Genomic DNA, 14,572 nt, shown 5'->3' on the forward strand with positions numbered 1-14,572 from the left:
CGCTGCTGCTACAACCACCAAGAAGCCTGTGTGCAAGCACAGGACACTATCCACACCTCCCCTCCCGGGAGCCTGTGTAGCCCGCCACTGCCAGGGTCCTGTGATCCAGGGACAACTTCCCCCGTAGAACATGTGGCGCACCTCAGGCTGTTGCAACATTATGCTGGCCTCTGCTGCTGCAGGCTTATCCCGCATTCTGTACCCCTCCTTTCCACCGGCCTGAGTGAGCCAGAGCCCCTAATCAACTGCTCCTTTAACCCCGTCCTGTCTGAGCGGGAACAGACGCCCTCAGGCGACCTACACGCAGAGGCGGGGCCAAATCCAAAGCTGAACCCCAGGAGCTGTGCAAACAAAGCAGAGAAAGGGAAATCTCTCCCAGCAGCCTCAGGAGCAGCAGATTAAATCTCCACAGTCAACTTGATGTACCTACATTTGTGGAATATCTGACAGAGAACAAATCATCCCGAAATTGAGGCGGTGGACTTTGGGAGCAACTGTAGACTTGGGGTTTGCTATCTGTGACTGATTTTTTTCTGACTTTTACGTTTATCTTAGTATAGTTTTTACACTTGTTATCATTAGTGGATTTGTTTATTGGTTTGGTTGCTCTCTTCTTTTTTTAAATTATTTTTCAATTTTTTTACTTTAATAATTTAATTTTTTTATTTTTATTTATTTTTCTTTTTTTTCTCCCTTTTCTTCTGAGCTGTGTGGCTGACAGGGTCTTGATGCTCTGGTCTGGCGTCAAGCCTGAGCCTCTGAGGTGGGAAAGCCGAGTTCAGAATATTGGACCAACAGAGACCTCCCGGCCCCACGTAATGTCAATCGGCAAGAGCTCTCCCACAGATCTCCGTCTCAGCGCTAAGACCCAGCTCCACCCAACAGTCAGCAAGCTCCAGTAATGGACGCCCCATGCCAAACAACTAGCAAGACAGGAATACAGCCCCACCCATCAGCAGAGAGGCTGCCTAAAATCATACTAAGTTCACAGACACCCCAAAACACACCACCGGACGTGGCCCTGCACACCATAAAGACAAGATCCAGCCCCACCCACCAGAACCCAGGCACCAGTCCCCTCCACTAGGAATCCTACACAACCCACTGAACCAACCTCACCCACTGGGGGTAGACACCAAAAACAACAGGAACTACGAACCTGCAGCCTGCGAAAAGGAGACCCCAAACACAGTAAGCTAAACAAAATGATAAATATGCAGCAGATGAAGGAGCATGGTAAAAACCCACCAGACCAAACAAATGAAGAGGAAATAGGCAGTCTACCTGAAAAAGAATTCACAGTAATGATAGTAAAGATGATCCAAAACCTTGGAAATAGAATGGAGAAAATACGAGAAACGTTTAACAGGGACCTAGAAGAACTAAAGAGCAAACAAACTATGAAGAACAACACAATAAATGAAATTAATAATTCCCTAGAAGGAATCAATAGCAGAATAACTGAGGCAGAAGAACGGATAAGTAACCTGGAAGATGAAAGAGTGGAAATAACTACCACAGAGCAGAATAAAGAAAAATGAATGAAAAGAATTGGGACCGTCTCAGAGAACTCTGGGACAACATTAAATGTACCAACATTAGAATTATAGGGGTCCCAGAAGACGAGAAGAAAAAGAAAGGGACCGAGAAAATATTTGAAGAGATTATAGTTGAAAACTTCCCTAATATGGGAAAGGAAATAGTCAATCAAGTCCAGGAAGCGCAGAGAGTCCCATACAGGATAAATCCAAGGAGAAACATGCCAAGACACATACTAATCAAACTATCAAAAGTTAAATACAAAGACAAAATATTAAAAGCAGCAAAGGAAAAGCAACAAATAACATACAAGGGAATCCCCATAAGGTTAACAGCTGATCTTTCAGCAGAAACTCTGCAAGCCAGAAGGGAGTGGCAGGACATATTGAAAGTGATGAAAGTGAAAAACCTACAACCAAGATCACTCTACCCAGCAAAGATCTCATTCAGATTCGACAGAGAAATTAAAACCTTTACAGACAATCAAAAACTAAGAGAATTCAGCACCACCAAACCAGCTTTACAACAAATGCTAAAGGAACTTCTCTAGGCAGGAAACTCAAGAGAAGGAAAAGACCTACAAAAAAAACCCCAAAACAATTAAGAAAATGGTAACAGGAACATACATATTGATAATTACCTTAAATGTAAATGGATTAAATGCTCCCACCAAAAGACACAGGCTGGCTGAATGGATACAAAAACAATACCTGGACATAACCTGTCTACAAGAGACCCAATTCAGACCTAGGGACATATACAGACTGAAAGTGAGGGTATGGAAAAAGATATTCCATGTAAATGGAAATCAAAAGAAAACTGGAGTAGCAATTCTCATATCAGACAAAATAGACTTTAAAAATAAAGACTATTAGAAGAGACAAAGAAGGACACTACATAATGATCAAAGGACCAATCCAAGAAGAAGATATAACAATTATAAATACTTATGCACCCAACATGGGAGCACCTCAATACATAAGGCAAACGCTACAGCCATAAAAGGGGAAATCGACAGTAACACAATAATAGTAGGGGACTTTAACACCCCACTTTCACCAATGGACAGATCATCCAAAATGAAAAGAAGGAAACACAAGCTTTAAATGACACATTAAACAAGATGGACTTAATTGATATTTATAGGACATTCCATCCAAAAACAACAGAAAAAACTTTCTTCTCAAGTGTTTATGGAACATTCTCCAGGATAGATCATATCTTGGGTCATAAATCAAGCCTTGGTAAATTTAAGAAAATTGAAATCGTATCAAGCATCTTTTCTGATCACACGCTATGAAACTAGATACCAATTACAGGAAAAAAACTGTAAAAAATACAAAGACATGAAAGCTAAACAATATGCTACTAAATAACCAAGAGATCACTGAAGAAATCCAAGAGGAAATCAAAAAATACCTACACACAAATGACAATGAAAACACAATGGCCCAAAACCTATGGGCTGCAGCAAAAGCAGTTCTAAGAGGGAAGCTTATAGCAATAAAATCCTACCTCAAGAAACAAGAAACATCTCAAATAAATAATCTAACCTTACACCTAAAGCAATTAGAGAAAGAAGAAGAAAAAAACCCCAGAGTTAGCAGAAGGAAAGAAATCATAAAGATCAGATCAGAAATAAATGAAAAAGAAAGGAAACAATAGCAAAGATCAATAAAAGTAAAAGCTGGTTCTTTGAGAAGATAAACAAAATTGATAAACCATTAGCCAGACTCATCAAGAAAACAAGGGAGAGGACTCAAATCAATAAAATTAGGAATGAAAAAGAAGTTACAACTGACACTGCAGAAAAACAAAGTATCATGAGAGATTACTACAAGCACCTATATGCCAATAAAATGGACAACCTCGAAGAAATGGACAAATTCTTAGAAAATCACAACCTTTCGACACTGAACCAGGAAGAAATAGAAAATATAAACAGACCAATCACAAGCACTGAAATTGAAACTGTGATTAAAAATCTTCCAACAAACAAAAGCCCAGGACCAGATTCCTTCAGCGGCGAATTCTATCAAACATTTAGAGAAGAGCTGACACCTATCCTTCTCAAACTCTTCTAAAATCTAGCAGAGGGAGGAACACTCCCAAACTCATTCTACAAGGCCACCATCACGCTGATACCAAAACCAGACAAAGATGTCACAAAAAAAGAAAACTAAAGGTCACTATCACTGATGAACACAGACGCAAAAATCCTCAACAAAATACCAGCAAACAGAATCCAACAGCACATTAAAAGGACCATACACCATGATCAAGTGGGGTTTATCCCAGGAATGCAAGGATATGCAAATCAATCAATGTGATACACCATATTAACAAACTGAAGGATAAAAACCATAGGATAATCTCAACAGACGCAGAAAAAGCTTTTGACAAAATTCAACACCCATTTATGACAAAAACTCTCCAGAAAGTAGGCATAGAGGGAACCTAAGTCAACATAATAAAGGCCCCATATGACAAACGCACAGCCAACATCATTTTCAATGGTGAAAATCTGAAACCATTTCCTCTAAGATCAGGAACAAGACAAGGTTGCCCACTCTCACCGCTATCATTCAACATAGTTTTGGAATTTTTAGCCACAGCAATCAGAGAAGAAAAAGAAATAAAAGGAATACAAATCAGAAAAGAAGTAAAACTGTCATTGTTTGCAGATGACATGATACTATACACAGAGAATCCTAAAGATACCAGCAGAAAACTACTAGAGCTAATCAATGAATGTGGTAAAGTAGCAGGATACAACTTTAATGCACAGAAATCTCTTACATTCCTATATACTAATGGTAAAAAATCTGAAAGAGAACTTAAGGAAACACTCCCATTTACCACTGCAACAAAAAGAATAAAATACCTAGGAATAAACCTGCCTAAGGAGACAAAAGACCTGTATGCAGAAAACTATAAGACACTGATGAAAGAAATTAAAGATGATACAAACTGATGGAGAGATATACCATGTTCTTGGATTGGAAGAATCAACATTGTGAAAATGACTATACTATCCAAAGCAATCTACAGATACAATGCAATCCCTGTGTAACTACCAATGGCATTTTTCACAGAATTACAACAAAAAATTTCACAATTTGTATGGAAACACAGAAGACCCCAAAAAGCCAAAGCATCTTGAGAAAGAAAAACAGAGCTGGAGGAATCAGGCTTCCTGACTTCCAACTATACTACAAAGCTACTGTAATCAAGACAGTATGGTATGGGCACAAAAACAGAAATATAGATCAATGGAACAGGAGAGAAAGCCCAGAGATAAACCCATGCACATATGGTCACTCTATGTTTGATAAAGGAGGCAAGAATATACAATGGAGAAAAGACAGCCTCTTCAATAAGTGGTGCTGTGAAAACTGGACAGCTACATTGAAAAGAATGAAATTAGAACACTCCCTAACACCATCCACACAAATAAACTCAAAATGGATTAAAGACCTAAATGTAAGGCCAGGCACTACAAAACTCTTAGAGGAAAACAGGCAGAACAGTGTCTATTACATAAATCACAGCAAGATCCTTTTTGACCCACCTCCTAGAGAAATGGAAATAAGCCCAAAAATAAACAAATGGGACCTAATGAAACTTAAAAGTTTAGCACAGGAAAGGAAACCATAAACAAGACAAAAAGACAACCCTTAGAATGGGAGAAAATATTTGCAAATGAAGCAACTGACAAAGGATTAACCTGTAAAATATAAAAGCAGCTCAATATCAAAAAAACAAACAAACCAATCCAAAAATGGGCAGAAGACCTAAACAGACATTTCTCCAAAGAAGATATACAGATTGCCAGCAGACACATGAAAGGATGCTCAAAATTACTAATCATTAGGGAAATTTAAATCAAAAGTACAAGGTAGCACCTCACACCGGTCAGAATGGCCATCATCAAAAAATCTACAAACAATAAATGCTGGAGAGGGTGTGGAGAAAAGGGTAACCTCTTGCACTGTTGGTGGGAATGTAAATTGATACAGCCACTATGGAGAACAGTATAGAGGTTCCTTAAAAAACTAAAAATAGAACTACCATATGACCCAGCAATCCCACTACTGGGCATATACCCCGAGATAACAATAATTCAAAAAGAGACATGTACCACAATGTTCACTGTAGCACTATTTACAATAGCCAGGACATGGAGGCAACCTAAGTGTCCATCGACAGATGAATGGATAAAGAAGATGTGGCACATATATACAATGGAATATTACTCAGCTATAAAAAGAAACAAAATTGAGTTATTTGTAGTGAGGTGGATGGACCCAGAGTCTATCATACAGAGTGAAGTAAGTCAGAAAGAGAGAAACAAATACCGGATGCTAACACATATATGGAATCAAAAAAAAAAAAAAGGTTCTGACGAACCTAGGGGCAGGACAGGAATAAAGATGCAGATGTAGAGAATGGAGTTGAGGAAATGGGGAGGGGGAAGGGTAAGGTAAGCTGGGATGAAGTGAGAGAGTAGCATGGACATATATACACTACCAAATGTAAAACAGATAGCTAGTGGGAAGCAGCTGCATAGCACAGTGAGATTAGCTCGGTGCTTTGTGACCACCTAGAGGGGTGGGATAGGGAGGGTGGGAGGGAGATGCAAGAGGGAGGGGATGTGGGGATATATGTATATATATAACTGACTCACTCTGTTGTACAGCAGAAACTAACACACCATTGTAAAGCAATTATACTCCAATAAAGATGTTAAAAATAAATAAATAAAATAAAATAAAATGGGGGGGAAAACTCTTCAAGAATGTTCACTAATTAAATGTCCCCCAAAAGGAAAGTTTTCATAAAAAGTTAACCTCTGCTTATTGTGCATTTCCCGTTACGCAAGAAATTCTACTCAATATTACAATGGCAAATGATAATATTCAGACAAGTGCTGGGCAAAACAATCACCTGTTTTGACAATGAAGAGAATTCATATGCCTAATCCCCATACAACCTTGCCTGTAGAATAGGCACTGGAGTAGTAATAAAGTAACTGTGTAAACAAAAGTAATTTACAGAATGGGCTCAATGGGATAATTAAGCACCAATAATTTATTTTCTCTATTGATTTTAATTCTCTTAATTCCCTGATTCTACAATTTTATTTGTAACCTGATTCCTGAATCTGACTGTTACCAGATTCCATGAAACTCCAAACAGAAGTTAGGGCTTGGCAGACCAGTGAGAGACTTGGAGGAAGACTGTTCAGATCCCTTTCCACCTCCATGAATGAGGAAGGAAGAACAGAACATTCATGTTCCAGAAGCTGCCTCTTGCCTCCAGGTACAGATGTGAGGAGAACACTGCAGGGCTTCACTTAGCTACCCTTCCTGTAGTTTGTACTCTGAAAAAGGATTCTAAATCACAGAAAAGCTAGAGCAGGATCTTCACGACATCATCAGGTAGGTCTACAGAAAACAGAGAGTTTTCCTGTGGAATAAAAATCTTCACAGCAAAAATTTCAGACTTAATTAGCAATCCCATCGTATCCTAATGGTACTATAGTTGCATAAAATAACAAAATGCACTTTACACTGTTATCTTACCTGCCTACTGTCCCTTTGAGAGGATGCCGAAGAGGAGGCACTTCTATGGGTGGGGGTGGACGTTCTATGAGCAGGGGATATGCCCTTCTCATCTGAACTCATAGCTGCAGTTTGAATCTAGTTGTATGCACTGAAGACCATCCCAATCGTGTCTCAAATTCACAGACAAAGCAGCAGATGATTTTTCAGCTTTAGTCCATTTCATGAATCAGGTTGGACTAGAAAAGATGAGGCAAATACTGAGGGTGTCCAAAACACCTAAAAGCAAAATGAACAAACAATAAAACCTCATGTGAATGATTTAAAAATCCTTAAATTAAAAATCATTTTTTCTAGGCAACAGTACTAAAAGGTGAGAGGAAGAACTCTGACACATTACAAAATACTATCCCTTCTTCTAGATTTTAAGGTAGAGGATAAAAGCATTAGTATGTAACAAAAGTTTGTCAACATGGAAAACAGGAAGAAACCACACGTTAAAGTGATATTCTTCCCTTGTATTGTTGTTTTAAAGCTGATTACAATGCTATGTTCTGGACCCTCATGCCAAAGTATATCAGTTTCTTCCCTTGAAATTCAATTTCCCCTGCGCAGTGGATTATAATAAGATCTCCATCCATGTTTGTCATCAGTTTAGTTCAGTCATGTCATGCATGTGATGGTTAAATCTGACAAAAAGCAGTCAGTGACAAAAGGCAAAAGAGTTGATGTACTTTATGCATCGTATGATCCAGCATTTGGGAAGGATCAGGGAATACACACATGTACTGTTATCTGTACTTCAAGACCACAGCATACCTACATATGACTCGCAGCAACCAGCAGGCTCACAAGTATCTACAGACTGACAGGCATGTCCCGGGACTGGGGTAATGATGGTTCACTTATCCACAGCCAAGAACCATTTCATTTTTCATTTGGATTCATATAAGGGAAGTCTGCATTGTAACTAATAGAGCTAAAAACTTGTCCCCAAGAGAAGCATTGTTCAATTGACAACACAGGTTGCTAGAAAAAAAATTTTTTTAAAGGTAAGCATGATAGTGTAAGATGAAAAGCTTACACAACAAACAATCTGTGTCCCAAAACACTGACAACTAAAGTGAACTTGTCCTCTTCTAAGAAGGTGGAAGGCTAAGTTCCAGGCCCAATCTTAATCATAATACCTTGAAGGAAGCATAGAACCCTTGGGTAAGTACTTTAGCACAAATTAGAAAAGAAAGTTGCTGGTGATGAAGAGAAATCAATCTTTAGGACAAAGAAAAGTGAGACCTAAACTTTTCAGTCCAGAGGGAGAAACAGTCAATGAAAAAAATCAAGAAGGATGAAGATGCATGGAGTATTAGGAGGACACATGGCGAGCGCAACTCACTAGGTCTGGAGGTCCGAGGTATCCCTGTGCAAGTGGGCTTGAGCTGAGACCTGAAGGATACGAAAGAGTTAACCAGGTGTCTGGTTGTCCAGCTGGGTGTGATCAATGAATTCACGCTTGTCAATATGATCAGAGCACACAGAGACAGTGCCATGATGGTCAAAGAAAGGCACAGGTCCATTCCTGCAGGGCCTTGTAGTCCATGTTCAGCATTTTGATTTTTATCATGAGCATAGGAGGCCATACAGAGGTGAGGAGGTATAACCAGATTTGTGTTGTTTAAAAGATCACTTTGGCAGCCATGAGGAGAACCAAACTGGGGAAGTAAAGAAGATGAGGGAGGCCTGATCGGGAAACAAGAGATAGTGAACTAGAGAGGTGGCAGGAAACTCAGCACCTAGTCCTGTCAGTTGTGAGTAGATATGGAGGAGGAAAAGCGGTGTTGAGGATGGTTCCCAGGTTTCTGGTATTCCTAGCGAGGGCTGGACAAAGGAAATCCACAATTGACAGCAGGTCATGAGTATGGTTTCAGACGTGTTAACTTTAAGGTACAAAGGAGGCATTCAAGTGGGGACAAACACATGGAAAGGTAGGTCTGGAGCTCTGAGGAATTTAGGCTGGAGACAAATGTTTAAGAGACTATGTTAACAGTACAAATGTATCGAATGACTTATGTATAGATCATGTAAACTCTGCAAGTGCAAGCAAATTAAATTTTATACAGGCTTATAGTTATATTTTTTAAATCTGCAACATTATGTTAACGGAGTATGAGACCCTGAATATAATCAGGATTTTAATAGTTAATAGGTTATAGAGAATATTCAAAAGAACAATCCCAATAATTAAAAGGCAAATGACTATAAATCGGAAAAACTTGGGACTTTCTAGTTAATAGAACTTGTGCTCCTTTCACAAGATTTTGACATCACCTGTCACCACAGGGAAAATAAAAGCTACTTACTCCCAAATTCGAAGACTTTCTCTTGAAACAAAACTAGTGTTTGGTCTAACAGAAATGTAAACAGCTGTGGAGCTCTTTCTTTGGCTTGAGATCAGGTTTTGTTTAGTACTGGCAAGAGACAGTAATAAGCTGACAATTGCTAGGTGGTCAGCTAATCCTTCTGTTTTATGAAGGTAGCCTAATAAGCGTAAGTAAAGTTTCTCAAGCCAAACTCTGGTGCCAGCAAACAGAAAGCAAGAACACTGCTCAAATTCTTTATGTGAAGTACTTTGCTTTCTGGTCCAAGATGCTTTACAAGTATATGCTGATACTTGAGCTAAAAGTTCGGAAGTTCTGTGATGTGCTCAAATGCCCCAAGGGATGAGGCGGAGACAACCAAACTCATCAAACTCTCATCCATTTGGAAGTAAATTTAATCCAAGCTACATCAAGGGCCAACATTTCTTCTGATGCACTTTTTCTTTTCCCTAACAGCATCCAACTGCACTTTCCTCATTAACATCAATGCTAACACCTTGGTTTTAATTTAAAATGATATTTTCAGGGTAATCTGTCTTTGAAGAAAGGGCAGCATTTTGGTTGAATTATAATTATGAATATCTTGAATAATGTCAGGAATGTGGAAAAGGTGAGTGAGAGAATTTAATTCATTCCAAGAATTGTTTTTGAGGTTACTGTTTTTGTTTCTATTATTTTTAAAAATCTCTTTTAACAAAAAGAGTTTCAGGTACCTAATATAAGGTTGAATGAAATGACCTTTAAAGATCATTCCAATTTGATTATAAATCAAGTGTCTGATCACTGCTCTATTTCAAAATGCATTACAAAAGTAAGTCTAAACTCTGTTAGTAGGTTGCGACTATTTATTCATTATTCCTAGAATGTAAGAATTGCTGTGACATTTTAAAAAAGATTTATTTCATCTCTGTCAAAGCACATTTTCAGAAATCGCTGAAACAAAATTGTAAACCTATTTTAGACCATAGATTTTTTTTTTTCTTTTTTTGCGGTACGTGGGCCTCCCACCGTTGTGGCCTCTCCCCGTTGCGGAGTACAGGCTCCAGACGCGCAGGCTCAGCGGCCATGGCTCATGGGCCCAGCCGCTCCGCAGCATGTGGAATCTTCCCGGACCGCGGCACGAACCCGCGTCCCCTGCATCAGCAGGCGGACTCTCAACCACTGCGCCACCAGGGAAGCCCTAGACCATACATTTTAATGTCAACACCAACATAATTCCTCTACTCAATGAGAAAAGTATTGTGGCTGAAAACAGCAATATGAGAGCCTAACATCTAATTTCCCTGTTTCATTCCTCCTTCACATCAGTGGGATCACTACAATTGTTTCTAAGTACTGTAACATTTGCATTTACACTGAGCGACATAAAATTCAGATTTATGACCTAGGGACCTAACTAAAGCAAAAAGTGGCAGGAAAGACTGCTACAACTTGTTGTTTACAGGCATCATACATTGTGTGTGTTCAGAAAAACATCTGAAACTGGGGACTACTTAGCCTGGGCTAAGTTGTGATGTGGTAACACACAACTCCAGAATCTCAAGGGCTTAAAAGAAAGGTTTATTTCTTACCCATTTACATGTCCTTAGGAGGTCGGCTGCTGCCCTGCTCTATCCTCTTCCTTCCAGGCCAAAGGAGAAACCCCCATGTGAAGGAGGAAAAGAGCCATGGCAGGACGACTCAACAGTTCTTAGAGCTTTTGCTTGTAGGTGGCACATGCCACTTACACTCACGTTTTATTGGCCAAAGCAAGTCACATGGGCAAATTGAAGTCCGTGAGGCATGAAAGTATAATCCTCCCAGAAGAAGAGGTAGTGATTACTTGGGCACCATAATATGATGTACTACATTTACCACAGGAAAAGATTAAAAGTACAGATGAAAATATTTAAATTGACTCTAGTTTCGTCACCTAGAAATAATCCTGGTTAACATTTTGGTTATACTTTAACCAAAGTAGAAGAAAAATGTCCATACTCTCTGCAATATGCTTTCTTCAATCAACAATACATTGGTAACAGCCTTCCTTGTGAACAAAAAAACTTTAGTATCACCATTCTTAATCACTATATATAAGGCCACCACACAGATGTAACACAATACATTTGACCATTCTTCTAGTGGGACATTTAGATTGTATTCAGTTTTTTCTGAAACAATGAGATTTATCACAGAAGAGTTCATTATGATTATTCACTTTTGATTATTATAAAATGACCTGCTTTGTTTATTTCACTGTTTTGCTTTATTTGATATCACCTGCTTTCTTTCTGTTGTAATTAATGAAATTTGTCCATGCTTTTACATTTAAACTTTCTATTTCTATACTTTTGTATTATGTGTTCCTCTAGTAATGATCATGTTGGGTTATTTTAAAAAAATCTAATTTTAGTAAAGTTTTCCCCATTTCCATTTACTGTTTCACTAATAGTTGGCCTTACCCCTGTCATACCATTTTATACTTTCTATTTTTTGGTTCTTCTTTGTTTCCTTTAATGAGTGATGGCTTTTCCTATATAATCTGCCTTTCCTTATAATACTGTTTTTTACATGGTTTTAATTGACTTTTATATTTCCCATTAATTTGGAAGATACAATTCCCCCTTTAAAGTTCTATTAATGTTCTCCTTTAAGTCTCTCTAAATCATGCTGGAACCTGGAGTCTGTAAGTGACAAAGTCAAGAGTAAAATGGTATCTTTCGAGTCTTCACTTGCAATATAAGCCTCCCTTCCCCTTCCCCCTGGCCCCCCCAAAAAATCAAAAATTTCTCCTCAGCCTTCATCTCAACTTGGTGATTTAATCTGGAGTTTTGCAGAATCACGCTTAGGATTCTAGAGCAATAGCGAGGAGCTGATATGACTTTTTCTGTTTGGGGCCAACTGAGACCTCTAAGTACGAGGACAGACTAAGAAAAGCAAAGCCTTTTTTTGCCCTTTTCAAGCAGCCTCCTTCTCCTCAAGTGCAGCTGAGGTTTGTCATAATCAGGACCTGGCTAGACTTTCCTCAATTTGAGATATCATAGAATTGGGGTCTAGTCCTCCACAGTTTTGAAATTAGATTCTGTTTTACGTCAGTGTTCGGGATAGTGATAGTTTGCCTTTTCCAGTATTTGCATCACTTATTTACAGAGAATTACGAGGAGTCACATTAGATAATCCTAGACACCAGTCACCTGGAGCAGGACATTCCTATCAACTGACCTTATCAACGCAAATGTCTTTGTACTACTAGGTGGAATAAACTGGTTTTCTATCAAGATCATCACCAGAACAACAAATGCCTATTGTCATTATATATTATAGTCGTTACAATGTCATTATATAATAAAGTTTTTTTCCTTAAATAGAAAGGGTAGGAAATCTTTTTTATTTTTAAAGTCATTAAGCCACAGATGAGAAAAAGAAAATTAGGACTGATTTCAAGAAGGTAAGCTGGAGACTGCCAGGAAAGATGGCAGGGTAAGATCTGATAAGGATATTTCTAGGAAATGACTAAACAGCAGTGACTAAAAGGATTAAAAAAAAAAAAAAAGACCATTAGTACTTACTCTAGGGAACAGTGGCCACCACATGCCATAAAGTCTAAGGAATCACTTCATTCAGGACCAAACCAGGATGTATGAAACCAACATATGACTCCCCTTCTCAAGACAGTGAAGTGCTATAGGAAGAAAGTCTGGGAAGCTCCACCAGTTTCCTCAAAACTGGAAAGACAGGTGGCAAGAGGCACAGGGAAAAGGGTGGCCACAGATTAATAGCTTTCAGAGGCCATGGAGGCACACCTCTCCTGGCATGGCAAGTCCACAGGTACCTTGATTGCCCTTTGCTGCTTTCCTCAATCTTGCCTTTGGACAAGCATCATGGACATGTCCCAATGCACCGTCAAAATACAGCCTCCAATCCCCAAGCTGGCCTCTGGTGGAGTCGTTTGCAAAACTAAGGAGGAAAATGTATACAGACACAAGTTCTCTGATTGTGACCAACCAAGACTCTAATCCCTCCCCACAACTCCTAAGGCTCTTTACACTAAGTAAATGACTAAAGACAAACTTATGTTCTATATCACCCAGCCCTTCAAGGTGAATTTTAAGAGGATTTGAATGCTAACCAAGTAAACATGAAGGGAGCCAAGGATACTTGGCACAAATAACCTTTTGACAAAGAGCAGCTTTTATACAAAGTGTAAAAAAAAAAGTATGTGTATAAAACACTATGAAAAATTATTCCCCGGATAGAGAAAATTATTATGTGCAAGAGATAGATAGAGGGTTTATTTGGAATGTTAATTCTAGCAAAAAAAGAGAGGCAGCTTTAGAGCACAACTGCTTTACACTTTCACAACATCTTTTTAGAAAAATGGAGTCTCTGAATAAGAGATAAGACAGGCTCAGATGCAATGGGAACTGGCAAACGTAGGAAATTAAGGAAACATATAATGACACCATAATTTAAATGCAGTAATTAAAATATTAATGAAGGACAGAAAGATTCTGCAGAAAAAAAAGCCAGTCAATAAATAAATGAGAGGAAATTCCCTGGTGGTCCAGTGGTTAGGACTCAGCGCTTTCACTGTGGGGGCCTGGGTTCGATCCCTGATCAGGGAACTAAGATCCCACATGCCCTGCAGTGTGGCCAAAAAAAACAAAAAAACAAATTACAAAAAATAGATTAGAAAGATAAAGCTGAGGAAATCAGCTTGCAAACAGAAAGAAGGGCAGGGAAAAGTTAACGGATAATGCAGCCTGGATCTACAGATACTAATGACCCTGAAAACAATAAGCAAAAAGAAAAGAAATAATATTAAAAAATATTCCTGAACATAAGGAAGACTTCAACTTGGAAAATGAAATCTTTATCAATAAAAATAAATATCTTTATCTGGCAAATTTAAAAAAGGCTTCATCAGGTAAAATTAGTAAAAAGCAAATCAAAATAAGATAGATCCTACTGAAATTGCTGAATTTAGATCACATTCTCTGAAGCAATTCAATAAATTAAATATTAATGAAAAAGAAGAAGCGAGTAGGGGTTAATTCTAGAAAATTTTTGAAAAATACACTTTCCTAAATATGTCTTGGGTTGAAGAAAAATAAA

The 14,572-nt window shown here is 38.5% G+C and overlaps 1 protein-coding gene across 5 annotated transcripts in view; it reads right to left on the bottom strand.

Annotated features, from left to right (window-relative positions):
* Positions 1–14,572, bottom strand: part of OSBPL6 (oxysterol binding protein like 6) — a 206,828-nt gene that overhangs the window by 81,502 nt on the left and 110,754 nt on the right. For all 5 annotated transcript variants that reach the window (XM_022570127.3, XM_089916623.1, XM_089916625.1 and 2 more), the window contains one exon: positions 7,125–7,382. In XM_022570127.3, coding sequence (XP_022425835.1) covers positions 7,125–7,226 — 102 coding nt within the window. In that variant the 5' untranslated portion in view covers positions 7,227–7,382. The remainder of the gene's footprint in view (positions 1–7,124; positions 7,383–14,572) is intronic.

This window comes from Delphinapterus leucas, chromosome 8, assembly GCF_059928025.1.
Source record: "Delphinapterus leucas isolate spDelLeu-1000000601 "Yukka" chromosome 8, BTC_Dleu_Yukka2, whole genome shotgun sequence".
In the NCBI taxonomy this organism is placed as follows: Eukaryota; Metazoa; Chordata; class Mammalia; order Artiodactyla; family Monodontidae; genus Delphinapterus; species Delphinapterus leucas.